The sequence below is a fragment of the Penicillium cosmopolitanum genome (assembly GCF_028827165.1).
Source record: "Penicillium cosmopolitanum strain IBT 29677 chromosome Unknown utg000004l:1.0-4361866.0:1.0-4365735.0, whole genome shotgun sequence".
Taxonomy (NCBI): domain Eukaryota; kingdom Fungi; phylum Ascomycota; class Eurotiomycetes; order Eurotiales; family Aspergillaceae; genus Penicillium; species Penicillium cosmopolitanum.
Genome location: NW_026622674.1, coordinates 1,236,062 through 1,256,315, shown reverse-complemented (window position 1 = coordinate 1,256,315; position 20,254 = coordinate 1,236,062). Strand labels below are relative to the sequence as shown.

Here is a 20,254-nt window from a genome sequence, read left to right as displayed (position 1 = left end):
CCAATTCGTTAGGCAAGATATAGATCATTTGGGAGACGGAGGGAAATGTGTTAAATGTAACTCTGAATTCCAACCAACATTTCATTTCGCCACAGGGGAAAAAAGGAAAAACCTCAAGTACCATCCAAAAAAGAAACCGAATATAGAGCGGGAAAAAGAGAGAAAAGGAAAAATGCACGCCATCTATCAACAAGATACCCTATAGCCTACTACACCGTCGTGACAAGGTATGACAAGGGGTGTTAGGCAGGCTCGCCTAGTTGTGTTGTGTTGTGTTGTGGCGTATTTGGGGAGAGGGCTCTTTCTGTCATTTTGTGCAAGGGTTTAAATTATCAATTTACAGCAGCTTGCCGCCGACGAACTCGGACCAGCTGCGGACCTCGGAGGGAATACCCTCCTGGCGGGGCATCTTCTCGTTCATGCACTGAGCGAAGAGTTGGGCAGTCTGTGAAAAGGTTAGTATAAGTGTAGCAATAACGTGAATGGAGATGCAAATGCTTACCTTGGGCTCCATGAAGAGGGGAACGCTGAAGTCGACAGCGTTACGGCGCATCACGTAGTCCTCATCCAGCTGGGTCTTGCCGCGGGTCTTGGCCAGGTTGAAGCAACCACGGATGTCGTACTTCTCGAAGACCTCACGGAGGGCACGCTTGTCCTTCTTGGGGAAACTCGATGACCTGGACGGAGGCGTTGTCCTTGCAGGTCTTCTCGATGTGAGCCTTGACCTCAGGGTTGGCAGCGTAGAACTTGTAGCCCAGAGGGTTCAGGTAGTCGACGATATTGGCCAGGTAAGGCTGGGTGACATCACCGCCAAGCAGGATACCCTCGCCAGACTCAGGCATGCGGAAGTTCATGGTGGACTGGAGAGAGGACCAGTAGGCCTCGACCAGGTCCTTACCGAAGCAAGCAATCTCACCAGTGGAGGACATCTCGACGCCCAGGAAGGGGTCAGCACCAGCCAGACGGGTCCAGGAGAACTGGGGAACCTTAGTGGCCAGGTAGTCACGCTTCTCAGCCATCAGGTCAACGGGCTCGGGGACATCACGACCGACGAGAGCCTTGGTGGCGACGTCAATGAAGTTGGTACCCAGGACCTTGCTGACGAAGGGGAAAGAGCGAGAGGCACGCAGGTTGCACTCGATGACCTTCAGCTGGGGCTCAGCACCCTCCGCGTCGGCCTTGATGATCTGCATGTTGAAGGGACCGGTGATGTTCCAGGCCTTGGCGACCTTCTCAGCGATCTCCTTGACACGGCTCATGATGGAGGCATCGAGGTTGGCAGGGGGCAGGACCAGAGTGGCATCACCAGAGTGGACACCAGCGGGCTCAACGTGCTCACTGACGGCGTGGAGGATGAGGTTACCGTTGGAGGCGACAGCGTCAACATCGATCTCCTCAGCACCCTCGATGAACTTGGTGATAACAACGGGGTGGTCGGGGGAGACAGCGGAAGCGTTGAGAAGCTTCTCCTTGAGCTCATCAACACTGTAGATGACGTTCATGGCGGCACCGGACAGAACGTAAGAGGGACGGACCAGAACGGGGTAGCCGACGGAATCGGCGAACTTCTCGGCCTCGGAAACGGAGCTCAGCTCCTTCCAGGCGGGCTGGTCGACACCAATGCTGTCCAGGATCTGGGAGAACTTGTGACGGTCCTCAGCTTTGTCAATATCCTCGGGGTTCGTACCAAGAACAGTAGCGTTACCAGTCTCCTGGAGACGCAGAGCAATGTTCTGAGGAAGCTGGCCACCGACAGACACTACGACACCACTGGAGTTCTCGAGCTCGTAGATATCCATAACACGCTCGTAGCTCAGCTCCTCGAAGTACAGCTTGTCAGCGGTATCGAAGTCAGTGGAGTAGGTCTCGGGGTTGTAGTTGATCATGACAGTCTTCTTGCCCATGTTGCGCAGAGACAGGGTGGCGTTAACGGCACACCAATCGAACTCAACGGAGCTACCAATACGGTAAACACCGCTACCCAGGATGATGATTCCATGGTCATCGAAGCTGACATCGTGGGAGGTAGCGTTGTAGGTGGTGTACAGGTAGTTGGTGTCGGCAGGGAACTCAGCAGCCAGGGTATCAATCTTCTTAACCCAAGGAGTGATACCGAAGGACTTACGGCGAGCACGGACATCATCCTCAGAGGCACCAACCAGGAGGGAGATCTGCTTGTCAGAGAAGCCGAGCTTCTTGGACTTCATCATCATCTCGGGCTTGACACCGAAAAGGCTGCCAATCTCCTTCAGCTCGTTGTGGCAGTCAACGATGTTCTGGATCTTGTACAAGAACCACTTGTCGATCTTGCTGAGCTCGTGAACCCGGTCAACGGTGTAGCCCTCGTGGAGCATAGCCTGGCCAACGGCCAACCAGCGGCGGTCAGTGGGGTTCGTGAGAACATCATCAAGGTTCTCGAAGTGGTCACCCTGGAGACCAAGGTACTTAGGGTCGACCTGGCGGATAGCCTTCTGGAGGGACTCCTCGAAGGTACGGCCAATAGCCATAACCTCACCGACAGACTTCATAGCACTGCCGATGTCACGGTTGACGTGCTGGAACTTGCTCAGATCCCAACGGGGGATCTTGGTGACAATGTAGTCCAGACTGGGCTCGAAGTTGGCAGTGGTGGTCTTGGTGACGGCATTGGGAAGCTCGGGAAGAGTGTGGCCGAGACCAATCTTGGCAGCAGTGTAGGCCAGGGGGTAGCCAGTGGCCTTGGAAGCCAGAGCAGACGAACGAGACAGACGGGCGTTAACCTCAATGACACGGTAGTCGAGTCCATCGGGCTGCAGAGCGTACTGCACGTTACACTCACCAACGACGCCCAGGTGGCGGACGATCTTGATGGCGGCAGTACGGAGCATGTGGTACTCCTCATCGGACAAAGTCTGACTGGGGGCAACGACGATAGAATCACCGGTGTGAACACCGAGGGGATCGAAGTTCTCCATGTTGCAAACAGTGATGCAGTTGTTGGCAGCGTCACGGACAACCTCGTACTCGACCTCCTTCCAGCCCTTCAGGGACTTCTCAACGAGAATCTGGGGAGCGAGAGACAGAGAGCGGGAAGACAGATCACGCAGCTCATCGGCGTTGGAAGCGAAGCCAGAACCCAGACCACCCAGGGCGTAGGCGGAACGGACGATGATGGGGTAGCCAACCTCCTCGGCGGCCTTCAGAGCATCATCAACGGTCTCGACAGCAACGGACTCGGCAATGGGAATGTTGATCTCGTTCAGGGCCTGGGAGAAAAGCTCACGGTCCTCACTGGTCTCGAGAGTCTTAATGCTGGTTCCCAGGACCTTGACGCCATAGCGCTCGAAGATACCCATGCGGTTCATCTGAACACCCAGGTTCAGACCAGTCTGACCACCGAAGGTGAGCAGGATGCCATCGGGACGCTCGCGCTCAATGACGTGGGTGACATATTCGGGAGTGACGGGGAGGTAGTAGACCTCATCGGCCAGCTTGTGGTCGGTCTGGATAGTCGCGATGTTGGGGTTGATCAGGACGGACTGGACACCAGCCTCCTTGAGGGCCTTGAGAGCCTGGGAGCCTAATTGAAGCAAAGCAGAACATTAGTTACTGCCGTGAGGGGGAAGCAGCTGGGGAAATTGTGTGAAGATGGCGAAACGACGCTCCATGTGATTCTCCGCGGGAGAGAAGGAGAGCACGCGAGCTCCCTCGCATTCACTCCGGTGCGGAGATATCACACTCATGCGTCATCCCAATTCCATTTCACGCATTGAACATACCGGAGTAATCGAATTCACCAGCCTGGCCAATGCTCAGACCACCGGAACCAATGACCAGGACCTTCTTCACGTCAACGAGGTTGCTGCCAGTCTTGACGGCACCGCTGTTGAGGTAAGACTCAGCAGTGGGAGTCTGCTGGGCCTCGGCCAGGCGACGGATCGAGCTGGAGAAGGAGCGCAGCTGCTGGGAGCGAGCCGGCGAGGGGAGCTTCTGCAGGCGCAGGGCCGATGCCGTGGAGCGAACGGAGGTCTGAGAGGTGAAAGTGCGGAGAGACAAGGCCGGGCGAGCCTCAACGAGGCATCGCTGGCGCAGGAGGGTGGCAGCCTGCCCACAACGAGCTGCAAGAACCATGGCGGCGCGAAAGCGTCGGAGACAGCAGTTCAATGGCTCGAAGGTGGGAACTTGAAGTGGTTGTAGAAGATGAGTCCTCGATGCTGCGGAGGTCTTTTTTTTCCCCCACCGCTTCGCTAATTGGCCGCCCCTTCACCGTACGTGCTCCACTTCTCTTTTCTTCCAACGAAAAGAAAAAGATTGTCGGGAAGTCAATTGCAGTGAGAAAAGGATAACTAATTGTTCTAGAGTGTCAGGATATAATAAAAGACTGAATTGACTGAATAGAGTGGATTAATCCCAAAAAATTCCGTGTTGTCAAGTTTGTCAATTTTTTCTGCATTTTTGCGCCGGCTGAATGAGTCAATCAATAGTTGACAGTGACTGTGGATATCCTGGGGCTCCCCATGACGCTGCGTCAGTGTTAAATTGTTAAATTATTTACTACTAGTAGTACTGGTACATAGAGAATTTAGATAGGTATGCACAAAGCACACCTTTCATGGTACACTCGTATAGACAATTCAATTAAGATTGAATTCAGTCCGTATTTTGACAATAATATAACAACTGATGCACATACCAAATAAGTGGTTGGGGTGCGCCGATGCCGGACAAACTAGGGCCATCCTGGGCCACTCTGGGCCACCTTGGGGCACCCTTACTGGTAGCCATTGGTAGCCATTGGTAGCCATTGCCAGCCACTGGCACTTCTTATCTGTGCAGGATCGACGTCTCGCCAGCCCGGGCCGGCACTCTTTCGTCTTATCTTCTTACGAGAAAATTTGTCTCTAGCCTTACGAGTAAGGATCTGCTAGCACTTAGGGTATGACGAACGAGGAAAATACATACATAGTCCATGTAAACGTCTATCAACTCGTTCCCCTCCATCTAGTCCGAATACTGTATATCGTAGCTTCTCCCAATTGAGGGCATTTTCATGCATATCAATTGATGCAATAACAATCCACCTCATCTGCAAGTCCCAGTAATGCGACTGACTGAAATACCCCTCATTCAATTCCCACTCGCCCATTCAACCCTCCCCAGGGCCCCTTGGCACGTTTTTCCTGTCGAGACCCACTTGCCCCTCGTCCTGTGCGAGCTTCGGAGGCCCATATATCTGACGCTTCCGAGTCCTGCTCCACACCCTGACGCATGACCTCATCTAGATCTTGATTAAGTATATCGTACACTTCGCCGAGTGTCTTGCGGGCATCCTGCGTAACCTCCGTCCCCAATGCAATCTTCTGCTGTACATATTCTCGCCCCTGTGTACCCGCTGCGTTCGAGGCAAATGACCACGCTTCGGCGAGACTGACCAGCTCATCGGGCGGGTTGGTATCAGTACGAGTATTCTGGACTGGCTTGCGAGAATTGAGGGCGGCAACGGCATGTTTGAAGCGTGGTTGTCGGGCTAGAATAGGGTATTCGGGGAGGAGATGACTTTCGTCACGGAGACGGTGTAGAGCCCGGAGAGTGGTAGATTTTTCTTTCGCGAGAAGACTGGTTAAATAGGTTTTTTGGAGTGCCATTGCCTTTTGGCTCTTGGATAGTGGAGCGAGGTTCTCCGTCGCGAAGACCAACACATCTAACGGGTCAGGTGCTGGTACTTCTTCAGTAGGGATCTCGGGGCGTTGGCTTGGTCGGAGTGCAGGCTTAGTTGTCACGGTCACAGGTTGACAGGCCTTGGATGCGACATCGAGTAGTTCCCGTCGAGCCTTGAGGTAGGCGGCATATTGCTCGCTGATATTGGCCTTTTGTTCTTCGATGAGATGTTGGGCCTCTTCAATCTCCTCCGGCGGTAATTCTTGTACCATACTCTCGTCAGGATCTCCTTCGCTGATGAGACGTTCCTCGACCCATTGCACTAACTCATCACGGGTACGTCGTAGGGCTTGGAGTTTGACGGCGGGCGTAGGTTCGCGTGGGGGTGTCCCTTCTCTCGACTCATGTCGCGACTTGACTCTCTCGAAGAGCTGCTTTTCCCGATCCAATTGCGCCCGGGCACGAACCACCGCTCGTTCAAGGTTATGAACCAGACCTTCGAGATCTGTATGAGAGTCACGGTTGCCACGATCAGGTCCCTCAGCCTCTAGACCCTCCGAAAGTAGCAAGTCTTGATTAGGACTCTCCCGGGCATCGAGATCCTCTGCCCGATCTGCAGATCCATTCACTTGGAGCTCAGCAAGATAATGCTCGAAGACCTTCAATTTGGCATGACGACGTCGATCGCGCAGCAGCAGGAGATAATCTCGCAGCTCCGCCCCAGGTTCCTGGGGATCGACAGGGTCAGCAGGGCGGTGCCTGGTTGCCCTTTGACGTCTCAGCGAGGCCACATCCTCTGACACAGCCTGCAGCCCCTTCCTAGCAGCGACATTGGCCTGGAGTGCCTTTAGGTATTCCTTTCGTAGTCCCGGGAGATCAGCAGGGATGCGCTTCACGTCGGCGACGGCGTCGGTCGGCGCGCATAGAGCGAGGTAGGATTGGGCGATGTTCGGGTCGGCATCTTCGGTGTAGACGATAAAGGAGCGCAGGTATAATGTCAGGGCTTGTCGAATGCGGAGAGCCTCTTGTCGGGGCTTGATGTAAGGAGCGAGCGGTTTCACGAAGGGTGGAATGTGGGTAGGGGGGGTCGTCGGGTCGGGTCATGGTGTCATTGGTAGGGAGTTGCCAGAGTTGCCACGGCTAAGTGCCTCGTACCCAGTGGCTAGCAGGCACTACAGTAGGTATGGAGTCAGATTGAATCCTGGAACCTCGCAGACAACAAACTTGAAGATATGTCGACACTTTCGTTGTTGTTTTGCCGATTTGGGATGCTTAGTCATGCCGATCAACCATGGAGTTTACAGTACAACTAGTGAGTACATTAATTAGTACATATTGTTTTGGAGCTGCGAGGAGTTTCTCGGCTTGCTTATCTTCGGACTAGGATGGTGACGTGTAGTGATGCCCAAAGATGTGGTCGATCGACCAGTTGAGACATTTCAAGTAGAAGTATATATCTCGTCATAGATCAGCGAAAGTGGTTCATACTTTATGAACCAGGTGGACTGGAATGCTGTTATATATGCTTTCAAGTTCATAAAACTTATGGCTACTACAGACTCTGGATTCCAAGGCTTCGCGCTAACCTGGGCAAATAATGACCAGTCGATTGATCACCTGCAACTGGTGCTGTGAGTGTGCCCAGGATGGTCACTACCTAGGGAGGGGCTTCCCCTGTCATAATTTGAACTTCCAAGGTTATAAGTAATCACCTCCCTGCACCAACCTTCATCAGATGATCATCATCACCCACACTCTGGAATGTTTCAAGTTCACTGGAGAATTCCGATCAAGGGGCTGCTGTTTTGATCAGCTCTGCCACGCCTTCGCTGCCCGACGCTAAAACACTGCCCTCCGAGTCTGTTTATAGTTCGCTGGCCAGCTGCTCTTTGTTCGAGTTCCTTTATGCCTTCTGCAGGTTCAGAGGAGCTCTGCCATTGATACCCATCTCATCCCTGTCCCTGCTGTTTGCTCAGATCTGGCATCATGGCCCCCGATCTCAGTGGCCTGGATTCCACTCCCCGTCGACCCCGCGCCGCTACCTCGGCGCTACCAGCCATGGTGACACCCTCCTATGCGGCTCCTACCCAGCACTCAGGGAGCCCACCGCTGGGATCGAGTGAGTATGGTATCACGAGTACAGCTCAAGGTAAGCTTCTCCCGCCACTTCTTTCTGTTATCGGATGATCTTTTGGAAACCTCGGAACTAACTGGTTCACCAGGGCCACTGCGGCATCCCAAACCCCTCACCCCATCGGATCTCCATATGGTCTTGGAGAAGGAGCAGGAGGCGATGGTGAGTTCAACTCGAACCGAGAGGCTATTTTTAATACACCGAATACCAGTACCTAACACAAGTTTCTGATCTAGGTGAATCGGTTGACCCGCGAACTTTCCCTCCTCCGTCAACAAACCACATCCACAGCATCGACAGCTTCTTCCACCTCCAATTTCAATGATTCTACGGATGGCCACTACACATCCCCGAACCTGGGAAGTTCGACTCGCTCGCAATCTTCCCGTCGACAGCGATCTTCATCCAGTCTCAGTGCCCACGCCCCGTCAGCCCCAGCTCCTCGAACTGGAAGCGTGACGGGGATTGCTCCCTCTCGCGAAGCGCCAACTCGCCCCGTTCGCAGTCGCGAGGCATCTCTGACATCTCGCCGACCGTCAGTCGGGTCCTTGCCGTCTTATTCACATTGGCATTCGCAATACCCCCATGGTGAAACCTACGGTAGCAGTCCTACCATTTATCCTCACCGGAACTCGGTGTCGCAAACCCACCTTGGTCACACCGGTACCCCCATGTCACGATGCGAGGAAGCTGCATTCCACAAGTCGGAGTTTGATATTGTCAGACGAGAGAACGATATGCTTCGGAGACGGGTGCGGGAGCTGGAGAGTACGTTAAAAAAACTGAAGGAGGGACATTCTGAGGGACCGACAGGAGCGGACTTGGAGATTTAGTGTTAGTTCATTTCTTCTTGACGCATAGCCCGGAGCGTTGCACCTTTCGATTACATTTCTGGACACTGCAGGCAGACATAAATTAAGGAAGCGTTCTTTTATTTTTATTCTTATTTCTATCTTTGATTTCTGTACAGTACGAGTACCTTCTAGCAACACATCGATTGCCATGGAGCACCGTAAACCGTACGGTCCCCACTAATATAGATAGTAACCACTAATCATCGAACCCGTACTCGTACTAGTTACTAGTCCTAGCACAAGCACTGGAGCCTTGATGAATTTAGATTTAATTTGCAGTAGCCTGAGGCGGTGCAGTCCACCGCTACGTCACCTGTGGCGTACCTACGTGGTTCTAGCCTGTGACTGTGACAGCATCATCTCTCTGGAGTATTTAGTCCTGTTTGCGTGCCCCTCCTGATTCCCTTTCGCACTTCTTTCCCATTTCCATTCAGCTTTTTACAAAGATACCCTACGATAACCATGTCTACCCACGCTACTGTTCAGGTTTCCGGCATCTCGCCTGCAACCTCTGAGAAAGATGTTCGCGACTTCTTTAGCTTCTGGTATACAGCTCCCACGACAGGCAGACACCATACTATATTTTACATTGCTAACCAAGTCTCCTCCCAATAGTGGCAAGATTGTGACTCTGTCCATCACTCCCGTCTCATCTGAGGCCGATTCTCCCAAGTCCGCCAGTGTGACATTCGAGAAGGAAGCGTAAGCTACCCCGCACCGCGTTTCACTGTATCCAAATGGCGCCACTTCCCCTTCCCCTTTCCCCTTCCCTCCACCTACAATCCCCAAACCCCCATGTAACAAAATCTGACCTTATCCAGCGCCGCCAAAACCGCCCTCCTCCTCGACCAAACCCAATTGGGCGGCTCCCCCGTCCACGTCGAACCAACCTCCAACATCAACGACCTCGCCGGACCCCAAGCCACCGGGGCAAGCGAAAAGACCGACGACGAGCATGAAATCGCACAGGAAGATAAGCCCCGTTCGCGCATTCTAGCCGAGTACCTAGCACACGGCTACGTGGTCAGCGACGGCGCAATTCAAAAGGCGATCTCCCTGGACCAAAAGCACGGTTTCTCAAGCCGTTTCACTAGCGCACTAAGCAACTTCGATAACAAGTTCAACGCTACCGGCCGCGCGAAGGATATCGATGAGAGCTACAAGATCTCTGATAAGGCGGCCACAGGCTGGCGCGGTCTGAACCATTACTTCGAGAAGGCCCTTGAGCATCCTCACGGCCAGAAGTTGCGCGACTTTTACGTCCAGACTGATAAGCAGGTCCGGGATATTCACAATGAGGCTCGTCGTCTCGCTGATCTGAAGCTTGGTAAGGGCGGCGCTGAGGGTGATGCTACTACTGCTACTACTGCTACTACTGCTGCGCCCGCTGATACCTCTGCTGTTGCCGCTGCTGCGCCTGCTGAGGCTGCCGCCGTTGCTCCGGCTGTTGTTCCTGCTTCTGAGCCTGCTGGCTCGGTGCCACCCGCCGAGCCTAAGGCTTAGAGTGGTGTGATTCGGTCGGATAGTGATACCTTTCCTTTACTGGCGTGATTCTTTAGGGTCGTGTTGATATCGACTTTGCTTTCTGTGTCTACCATGTCTCGTTCATAATGGCTTCTTTCCCGGGACGAATTTACGATTGCAATGTATTTGTTTCCATGGTCGTTTTGATGCAAATAAGCGAATATGAATAATAGGAATATCCCCTATTCTACTTCCACCTCTGTACTAGGTTTTCCGTAGCCAAGACCCCCCACCCACGTGTAAGAGCTTAAGTAAAGATAAAAATATCGTTCGAATAGGTCATGCCATAAACATTCTTAAATTTTTAAGTAGAGTTATCCATAAACATTGAGTTGGGTTTCATTCGAAGTATGCTTGTAGTACCCCTCATAAATCATCTCATCAAAAAACAAAAAGAAAACGCCCTATTTCGCATACTTCGCCGCCTCGATTCTCTCATATTCGTGTTCAGGGTTGCTTTCCAAGCTGTGCCGCTTCTGCTGCTCTGACTTTTGCTGGGCAAATTCCGGTGCTGGGCGTGCGTTGCCCATTGTGGAGCCGATCTTGCCGCTGCCTGGGACGTCGTGCTGTTGGGCATCGGTCAAAGTGGATGGGTCTGGGGACTGGCGGCCGGGTAATTGCGACGACATGATGTTGAGGTTTGAGAAGATAGGTGAGAAAAGAGTTCGATGGTTTCTGCGTCGACGATGTGTTAGATTTGTTCGGAAAAGATGTAGGTGGCGACTAAGTCTGGTGTGGTGTATAGATCAAGCAGCCGACTCTTCACTCACCTCTTTCTGAATTCAGGGTAGATGGTATAGTAAGTACAATCGTTCGGTTGGATTGAATTAAATGATATGTTGGAAATCTAGAATCAAGCTCATTTAAGTTACCATTTATTTCCAACAAACGTGATCACCTAAACCAGGCATTCTGGATTTTCCATCATCATGACGTTACAACATGCCGCCGCTCGCGGGGAGCGGTTTGCAACAGGTTCTCCCAGCATAATCAACTTACGGGTTTACCACTGTTTGCTACTTGTCGGGTTTGAGATTCAATTGGATCGAGGCCCGTTAGTGACATCATTGTATATCATCACGCGCGACGCGAACACACATCACATAGGGAGACGTATAGATAAACAATCCAAACCCGTAGTCAAAGGGGGAAATCTAGTAAAGATCTACGTTTCGAAATAAATTTTGAACTCAGTATTTGTGATGAAGCTGATGTACTATATCGTGAGGGGGATGTTCTTGGGGGAATCTGTGCAGGGAGGCGGATTAGAAAGGGCAGTGGGGTAGCGACTTTTTGAGAGCACATCAGCGGGACATGAGAGGAAGAAAAGAAAAAGAGGAAACATAAGCACATATAAACGGGGGAGCAAGACGTGATCTAAACAGTGGGATGATGACATGAAATTGGCATATGTCTCGTGAGAAAGGATGCGAGAGAGATCCTAAAACGAAACCAGACATTGAAGCAGTGACCAGCATGGTACTAGTATTTGAACTCTGTGAAGTACTGCTGGTCTATTGGTTGCCGTTGGACTGCATACCCGCTGCAGCGTCGGCTTCGGCGTTGGCAGCAGCGACCATAGCCTTGGCGTCGGCCTCGTGGAAGACGGCCTGAATAATCTGTTGCTCGTCGGGGCCAAGGACCTTGATCAGGCTGTCATACAGCTGGGGCTGCTCTGACTGGAGGTCTATAGAGATCGTTAGTGAATGCAAAATAGTAGATAGGTGAACATGTAAGGCGACGTACTCAGGAATACATTCTTGAACATGCCGTACGGCTCAAGCTTGTCCAATGGAGTCTCAAGTAGACTCTCCTCGTCCATCTCATCTTCAAACTCGTCATCGGCGAACGAGCCGAATTTCCGAGCCTCCTGGTTGAGGAATTCGAGGTAGGCAGCACTCTCATCCGCAACGTCACCATCAAGGGCAGCTGCAGTCTCACCCTCTTCCTCGTTCCATTCGACTTCACCATCCCAGTCATTGTCCTCATCTTCATCGTCAAAGTCGTCATCGAGAGTGAAGTCGGACTCTTTGGTAGTTTCATCGCGTTCTAAAATAGAATGTTAGTAATCAAATATAAAGTCGGGTGGATCCCGGGGTACATACGCTTAAGAGCAGCAGGCAGAGTCTGGAAGAGTCTTGTCACACCCTGCAGCAGCCTTGGCCAGCCCTGTTGGACGCTGACGGGAACATCACCCGCCTTCATGGTAAGAAGCGAGCTGATGGCGGCAATAGACAGCTTCTTATCGTGAACACGACGGAAGTTGTCGATGTTGGAGAACCAGAGGCTGAAGAACTTGTTAGTCCAGCCCTTGGCCTCCAGGACCTGGAGACTGAGAACGGGGTTGTAGTAGATGGCATTGATGGTCATCTCCATCAGGTGGATGCGGTAAGTCTTGGCCTTCACATCGGCGGGGTCAAGGATGCTCATGGACAACTCGATGAAAAGAGGAATATACTGGTCGATGCTGCCGCGAAGGTTGAGCATGAGAGCCTCAGCGAGCTTGGCAGCACTGATGCGATCAACACCACCGATACTCTCGTTCCGGAAGATATCCTCCACCATTCCAGCGAGGGCACCAATGTAAGCTGGGTTTTGAACCAGCATGTCGGATCCATAAGAAACATAATTATCGAGTGCAGGGAGCATATCCTCCAGGTAGAGCTCAGCGCCGCCCTTGAAGGTCTTGTGGATCAGCTCAAATGCTTGCCACATGGTGGGCGAAATATTTTTGGATGCAAATGTGCAGCTGTCGATGATCTCAAAGATTTCGTTGTACAAATCGTAGAGCTTGTTCTCCAATGTGATGCTGATAACTGGCATCAGAATGGTCTCGAGATGCAAGAGAACGTCAGGAGTGCTCTCAAGGGTCAGAATGAGGGTTCCGATGGTCTGTAGAACACCCAATGCGGTGATACTCTTGTCGTCCAAAAAGTCACCAAAGCCCTCCTCATCACCCTTGGTGGCGTTTCGCTCAAGAACTTCACCAACAATGCGCATGTAGGTGTCGCGCAGTTGCTCACTCAGGGCCACGGCGAAAGGAGTCAGTTCCGCAGAGAAAACTTCAACAAAGTCCTCCATGACGTTGGCCAGAGCATCAACATCAACCTCGTTGGCCAGCTTAAGAAGCTGCTGCATAATCTGCGGGATGTTCTGCTGCATCGATGTACGGATGACATCGTGGCGGATCAGCGGCTGCAGGGCAAGAGCGGCTTCCACACGGACGGGCAGTTCGGAATCAGTCATCGACTCCAGGATATTGCGGTAGATAACCATAAGGTTGTTGGGGTCTTTGAAGTCAAGCTGTTCAAACTTCTCGAGGGTGTCGCAAGCCCGGGCACGCAGGAATCCATGAGGACTGCGGAATTCAGGGAAAACGTGTCTGACGAAGAAGTATTCGACCTGATCCGCGATAGGGCTCTTCTTGCCCAGAATGACCGAAGAAAGAGAGCCAATCATACGCAGAGCACCCTCCTTCTCTCGGGGAAGCTTTTGGTCATCGGGGGCAGCCTCGTACTTGCTGACAACGCTGTTGACGAATGTAAGAATCGCGAATGTCTGCTTCTTCCGGTTCTTGGTGAGGGCAACAAGGAAGTTTGTTGCAGCGATATCAGGAGCTGAAACCTCCTCATAGTAGTTTAGCTTGCGGTGAAGGTATTCTGAAGGGTCCTCCTCGAACAATTCGATATCCTCATCCGATTGGCAGAGAGTAGGGAAGACGAAATGCGCGATCAGGTTATCCATATGCGGCTTCAAGTGATCCCACATCGCTTTGGGCTTGACACACTCCTCCATGAAGATCAAAGTGTAGGAGAGAGCAGGGTTGCTGAGCCATTGGGACTTGGACACCCACTTGTCGATCTCCTGGAGGTATCCCTTGAGGATTTCCGGCGCAAAAGTGGTGATGAAGGTCTTTGCGTACTGGGTGTAGTCGGGCGTAGAGGACTTGGTCATCGTGGAGGGGTTACCGTATCTGGAGGGGTAAAATTGTATGTTAAACGGGGAGTCTCAAAATAGAGCCCGAAAAGACTGAGGCCTTACCTAATGAAGAGACGGTTCAAGTTGGCATACGCCCACTTCTTACACTTCCACCAGTGGTTCAATTCGCGCTCCTCCTTCGAGTCTCCCATGGAGCTTGCGGGGGGGCGTCTTGGAGATGATTCGCAGGAACAATGTACACCAGTCCACAGTGGCCTGGTGGGTCTGAAGGGCCGGCGAAAGCTCGAACTAGAAAGCAATGCGAGTTAGTTCCCCTGTAAGTCCTATGACATAGAGAGACTTGGGTTACCCACATAAATGGCATGTTTGTAGGACTTGACGATAATCCGAAGCATCTCGGCCGCCTCTAGACTCTCCTCATCAACTAGTCTCTGACCGATACCAAGTAACTGTGGAAACGAGTGCTCCACAATCTTATCGAACTCCTCCCGCTTCTCTCCGGCCTTGTAGCGATAAACGCGACAGACGGCCAGAAGGCACTGCAATCCAGCATATACAGTATTCGCGTCATTTGTACCGAGAAGCTGAAGGGTCAGATCAAGGAAACCGGGCCACTTCTCAGGGAAATCGTTCTGCAGGATCTTCTGGAGAAGAGGGACGAGCTGGGCGCGGACATTGGGCGGGGTCGAGGCCAGGGCAGGGATCAGTCGCTCACGGAAAGCGGGCTTCTCAGCTTCGGGAACGGGGGCACGCTGCGGGTTGTCGTCGATAGGCGCCCAACCTCTGTTGATACGGTTCTTGAGGTAGACACCGGCTGGCGGGACGGAGAATGGTTAGGGACGAAGAGATTGGAGAGTGGAAAAACCAGGACGGAGTGGGATGCTCACCAGAGAGTTGAACGGCGTTGTTCTGCTCGCCCTGAAGAATATCCAACAGCGCATTGATAAAACCGGGCTGAGATTCGGCCTAGAAAATGGGGGTGGTCACCCCCCCGCTATCAGTCTCACAGTCCCACGTTCGTTCAACAACGTGACGCACATATTTGAGATCCAGCTCCGCTTGCTGGCGAATACTCGTATTCGGATCCAGTGTAGTTTGGATGCGGTCTCGAAGAGCTGTGACGTCCATCTTCGCAACACCTTGGGGCACCCCAGCGCCAAAAAATCACAGAAAGAAAAAAAAACTCCAAACAAGGAACCCCCGAGAGATACGGGTCGGTACCGATTATGAGCGGAGAGAGGAGCAAGGGGCCAAGGACGAGGGTCCAAGAGGGGAAAGAATGAGGATTTAAAAAAGTGTAGAGGGGGAGTCCACCCAGTGGAAGTTGCTGGGATTTTAGCGGGCGGTCGCCCCGCAGCTAATCAGCGGCCGCACAGTGATTTTCTATACTCCATTCTCCATTCGTGTCTTTCCGAGCCCCGGATTGATTTTTGGGATTGGGATTTTTGACATTTGTGCCTTGATGGATATTTTTATTTTATTTTATTTTATCTTCAGGTGTGCTGATTGATTATCAGGTTTCCCACATTGATAGCCGCGGTTTACTAGGGTAGGGAGGGTAAGGTAAGGTAGGGTTGCTACTATATCTCTATCTAATCGACTGCGGCGATTCCCACCCTGCGGCATACTCGTGGTCGGTCGTAAAGGTGTATAGATAAAAGCTGCCCAATAAGCGCGCAGAGTGTAATAAAACATTCCCAGCATGTTCACATGTACAACGATGCCGCGAAAATGACATCACGCTTGATCAGTTCCTGGGCCTGCTGCATCTTCGTATACAGCGAGGGATCACCAACAAGCTTGGCCGCATTCTTCACCTCGCGGCAGGTCTCGTCGAGACGACTGATAGTCCGGACAATGGTGCCTTCCATCACATCAGTCAGGTCAGTAATGCGGTTGAAAGACATTCCCTTGGCCCATTCGTAGACCACCTCTGCCAGACCGAAGCGTGGCTTGCTGGCAAAGTCATTAGAGTCCTCCGTAGACTGGATGACTTGGTGTAGGACCTGGAAGTTATTAACCCGTTCGGCGATACGGATAATGGCTTCTTGGCCCTTCTCCAATTGAGGTGTGAGCTTAGGAGTGCTCTCGGTCTTCTCCTGGAACACAAAGGCGGAAAGAAGAGCAACAATTTCCTCCGGCTCGTATTCGGCGAGAACGTTCTCGAGGACCAACTCCGTCAATACCAGTTCGTCAGCAGAGTGAATTTCGCAGGCCACCTTGCCCTTCAATTGCACTCGCCCCACATCGTCCACGAAGCCCAGCTCCTTGAGCACTTGAATTCGCTGTTCATAGTCCGGAAGTAGTTGAAGATTTTGATCCGACATCAGTTGTTTCAGTTGTGAGATGTTCTCCTTTACTTGCCATTCGTCGTTTTGCATTTCGAACTAATGAGGCGAGGGTGTTAGAATCAGGTATGACAATACATAACGGTGGCTTCGACTCACGTGTTTCAGGAAATTGGGACACTGTAAACAATGCCCAGATTGAGCAATTTCTGCCTGGGTCTGTCGTTGATCTAGAATATCTCGGACCTGAAGCTCCTTAATGCGGGACCAATCGATCTCGTCCCATGCCGGCTTCAACCAGGAAGAGGTATACTTGGTCAACTCCTTATCTGCGAACTTTGTTGCTTCTTCAAGTTCATAATAGCCTATTAGTTCTAATTGTCCGGATGGGAGGATGCGGTAATACTCCAATGGGAAGACGATGTATTCAGGGGCAGTACCTTTCTTGATGTTCAGGTACCAAATGGGGCCCCCGACCTTGACTTGGGTGTTCGTGACGCATTCGAGTTCGGTGAGTGGGATTTTGACGCCCTTAAGGTTCATTGAAGCTCCATTCTGGGGAAGCTCTTGGAAGAATTGTCGGAGTTTGGGCAGGAACGGAAGGATATCGCTGGGATGACGTTTCGAGCTTATGGTTCCGATTTCGAGTACCTGGATGCATGGTGCTGGTCCTGACGTGACACCTTCCTTCACTAGGATACCAGCCGTACGCAATCCATCCTATTCAAGCATCAATATGAAGATCAGACACCTGGGTCCCGCTCACGATCCAGACATAGATATTACCTTTTGATATACTACCAACCTCTTCATACTGAAAAGCCGCTTACCAACTGGGGACGATAGTAGGTTGGCGTGTAGCTCGTTAGTGAGTCGTTTGAATTCAATCGAGGCCGTGTGGCAAGCTTCAAGATCCACATCACAGATTTCACAAGGCTCCCGCTTGATTTTCGCCAAACTGGCCTCGGAAAGCTGAACTTGCTTCTCGTGCTCCGGCAGAAGAGCCTGTGTTGCATTTTCGCTGAAACTCCTTTTGATCATCTCCTCAATTTTGAGTGCTTCCACGCGAAGCAGATTGAGAATCATGTTATATGTCAGTCGGAATTGAGAACGAAGTTTGGTCGGGTCTCCCAGTATCATCTTTTTCAAACCAGCGGCAGGCGGTGCTTCATCGCGGCCACTGGCAACAACAATTACATAGCCCACGTTGTCGAGACCTCTGCGTCCAGCACGTCCGGCCATTTGCGTATACTCACCGGGAAGCAGATCGCGGAAGGCTTTGCCGTCGTGCTTGCGGAATCCAGAAAACACGACTGTCCGAGTTGGCAGGTTCAGACCCATGGCAAATGTTTCAGTGGCAAACAGAACCTTCACAAGTGACCTTGCGAAAAGAATCTCGACAATCTCCTTCATAATAGGCAACAAACCACCATGGTGTACAGCAATACCGCGACTGAGTAGCTCACGAAGATTGAGGATTTGCGGGAGAGTCCGGTCTTCAGGCTTCAGCCGGGTGAGCGACTTCTCGATCATCATATGAATCTCGCTCTTTTCCTTAGCAGTACAGAAATCTTGCTTGGTAAGGGACTCCGCATTCTCTTGGCATCGCTTCTTGGAAAAAACGAAGATACAGCCCGGTAGCAATTCTTCCTTTCGAAGATGTGAAACCAGTGAGACCCAAATGGTTCTATCTTGGGCGGCGGATGTTCGGCCACCGCCACGTCCAGTCCGGGCAATGTTTCCAGTTCCCCGGTTAGAAGGCTGACCACGCCCTCCGGGCTGCCCGCGGCCGCCTCGCTGAGGAGGACCACCACGTTGACCATTGCCTCGACCACCTCTGGCGCCAGGTTGGCCACGTCCGCCCCCTCGTCCCTGTCCTTGTGAGCCTCCTCGCTGTGTCTGAGCCTGAGCCTGAGCCTGAGCCTGGGCGTCGGCCTCTTTCTTGGCCTTGACATCTCTGCCAGACATGGCATCATTCGCCTTTTTCCAGCCAGCCTCGAGGAACCGCTTGTTCGAATCGACGATCTTGTACTTGTCTTTCCCGGCCCAGAGGTAATGTTCGAGAGGCACAGGTCGTTTAGGGGTGGAAATCACGTAAATGTCCTTCTTCTTCGTGCGACCAACCCAAGAGGCGAATTCGTGGGTGTTTGGCACTGTAGCAGATAACAAAATCAGGGTGACATGCTCTGGAAGCATAATGATGACTTCTTCCCAGACCACTCCACGCTCAAGGTCGTTCACATAGTGTACTTCATCAAAAATGACAAACTCCACATCTCGGATAAGATCAGCACCTCGGTAAAGCATGCTTCGCAGAATCTCGGTGGTCATAATCAAACAACTAGCCTCGGGGTTTATCTGGACATCACCCGTCAGAATTCCAACATCTTCAAATTCGGTCCTGAAGTCACGGTACTTCTGGTTGCTGAGAGCTTTGATCGGGGATGTGTAGATGGCTTTGGTCATGTGTTTAGATGCAAGCGCAATGGCGTATTCTGCCACAACTGTCTTTCCAGCCGATGTATGCGCGGCAACAAAGACAGAGTCGCCGTTTTCAAGATGGTAGACGGCCTCCTTCTGGAATGTATCCAACTCGAATGGCCACTCTCTAGCCATGTCAGGAACAAGTTCACTGAAATTAGTGATCTCCTTGTTGACATCAACAACATGCGCCCATTCTCTGCCCTTCTGCTTCTGAAGCCCTGCAAGAAGTGGGTTGCGCGGTTCCAAAGCGGCAAACTCCACCGGCAAAAGAGCATCAATGTCTTCCTCTTCTTCGTCGCTGATCTCGTTCTCGTTGTCAACATCGATGATTTGTGCAGTGTCATTTTCGGTTTCGGCTTCGGCTTCGGTTTCGGCTTGATCAATCTGGAGATGGCTTTCCTCTTGGAGTAGGGCATGTTCAACCTCCTGGTCACCTTCCGCAGATTCTTTGGACTTTGCTTCTTCAAACACATGTCCATGGCTGAATCCAGGGGAATTGTGAGAAGACCACCATCAGATCCGAAATCGATGATTCGGTCAAGGCCGGTCTGTTGTCCTCCACTGCGCTTTTTCTCTGCAGGCTGAACATCTGCCTCCATCTGAGCGAGAGCTTCGACGCCCTCTAGGCCGCCGGGGCGAATGGGAAGAATCCCGCTGCACCTCTAACAAAGTCTGCACGTCCAGCAGGACGACGTAGTAGAGAAGTGGAGTTTTTGGCGGTTTCGCTCGTGGCTGGCACTGTCACCTCGTGGTAACCAGTCACCCGTCCTTCCAGTCCCTCTCTTGTAAATCGAGTCACCGTTCTCGTTTGCGTAGGAGCGATCTCAAAGAGATCAGTGGTTTCTGTTGGAACATCCCATCGTCTTAAGAAAAGATTAGCCAGGTTCAACTTTTCCGCAACGAGGAAACGCGCAGACAAAGGATGAATGGGAAACATACTGCTGTAGCTGATTCAACCAGCTGGGAGTAAACTTCGAAGATGGAGTCAAAAATTCAGCTTCTAATTCCGCCAAAAGCTCCGTTCCACTCTGATGTGCCTGCTTGCGAGGTCCGGGACCGCTCGAGGCACCATTTTCACCCTCGGCGATCGGAGTCTCAAGTTGAGTTTGTATCGAAGTTGGGTCAAGATCTTTGGCTGTTAGCCTCAGATTTTCCATCGCAGACGCCAAGGAATCCGCCATCGTTTATGTATAGCGTTCAATTGGTGAGAGAAAAAGAAGGTATCGTCAATCGTATTCAGTTTAGTGATAGTGGTGCACCCCACATTGATGTGCGTTTCGGTGGATGAGGTGAAGGTGAAATTGAATGGGCAGGGGAAGGAGCGTATTCAAGCTCGCCCGGTGAAATACAGACTGCAATCTCAACTGCAGTTTCGGTATTAATTTAGCGAGAGA

The 20,254-nt window shown here is 51.9% G+C and overlaps 7 protein-coding genes across 7 annotated transcripts; 2 read left to right on the top strand and 5 right to left on the bottom strand.

Annotated features, from left to right (window-relative positions):
* Window positions 1–337: 337 nt before the first annotated feature.
* Window positions 338–4,110, bottom strand: N7509_001897 (carbamoyl-phosphate synthase (glutamine-hydrolyzing) CPA2; the record flags this gene model as incomplete). Its single annotated transcript, XM_056626534.1, has 4 exons — window positions 338–445; window positions 503–655; window positions 678–3,559; window positions 3,759–4,110. 4 exons carry the CDS (start codon window positions 4,108–4,110, stop codon window positions 338–340), a joined length of 3,495 nt encoding a protein of 1,164 aa, XP_056492329.1.
* Window positions 4,111–5,102: 992 nt separating this feature from the next.
* Window positions 5,103–6,741, bottom strand: N7509_001896 (uncharacterized protein; the record flags this gene model as incomplete). The annotated part of the gene is made up of 2 exons (XM_056626533.1): window positions 5,103–6,661; window positions 6,699–6,741. The coding sequence occupies 2 exons, from the start codon at window positions 6,739–6,741 to the stop codon at window positions 5,103–5,105; spliced, it is 1,602 nt and encodes a 533-aa protein (XP_056492328.1).
* An 882-nt stretch (window positions 6,742–7,623) lies between these two features.
* N7509_001895 (uncharacterized protein) lies at window positions 7,624–8,604 on the top strand (the record flags this gene model as incomplete). The annotated part of the gene is made up of 3 exons (XM_056626532.1): window positions 7,624–7,786; window positions 7,860–7,933; window positions 8,008–8,604. 3 exons carry the CDS (start codon window positions 7,624–7,626, stop codon window positions 8,602–8,604), a joined length of 834 nt encoding a protein of 277 aa, XP_056492327.1.
* Window positions 8,605–9,087: 483 nt separating this feature from the next.
* Window positions 9,088–10,128, top strand: vip1 (putative actin cytoskeleton protein (VIP1); the record flags this gene model as incomplete). The annotated part of the gene is made up of 3 exons (XM_056626531.1): window positions 9,088–9,170; window positions 9,241–9,327; window positions 9,447–10,128. The coding sequence occupies 3 exons, from the start codon at window positions 9,088–9,090 to the stop codon at window positions 10,126–10,128; spliced, it is 852 nt and encodes a 283-aa protein (XP_056492326.1).
* Window positions 10,129–10,553: 425 nt separating this feature from the next.
* N7509_001893 (uncharacterized protein) lies at window positions 10,554–10,778 on the bottom strand (the record flags this gene model as incomplete). The annotated part of the gene is made up of 1 exon (XM_056626530.1): window positions 10,554–10,778. One exon carries the CDS (start codon window positions 10,776–10,778, stop codon window positions 10,554–10,556), a length of 225 nt encoding a protein of 74 aa, XP_056492325.1.
* Window positions 10,779–11,663: 885 nt separating this feature from the next.
* Window positions 11,664–15,216, bottom strand: N7509_001892 (putative nonsense-mediated mRNA decay protein (Nmd5); the record flags this gene model as incomplete). Its single annotated transcript, XM_056626529.1, has 7 exons — window positions 11,664–11,836; window positions 11,896–12,198; window positions 12,255–14,122; window positions 14,234–14,376; window positions 14,442–14,902; window positions 14,976–15,054; window positions 15,127–15,216. 7 exons carry the CDS (start codon window positions 15,214–15,216, stop codon window positions 11,664–11,666), a joined length of 3,117 nt encoding a protein of 1,038 aa, XP_056492324.1.
* Window positions 15,217–15,794: 578 nt separating this feature from the next.
* Window positions 15,795–20,041, bottom strand: N7509_001891 (SKI complex RNA helicase subunit SKI2; the record flags this gene model as incomplete). Its single annotated transcript, XM_056626528.1, has 5 exons — window positions 15,795–16,475; window positions 16,536–17,096; window positions 17,178–19,318; window positions 19,372–19,514; window positions 19,800–20,041. The coding sequence occupies 5 exons, from the start codon at window positions 20,039–20,041 to the stop codon at window positions 15,795–15,797; spliced, it is 3,768 nt and encodes a 1,255-aa protein (XP_056492323.1).
* Between the last annotated feature and the right edge of the window lie 213 nt (window positions 20,042–20,254).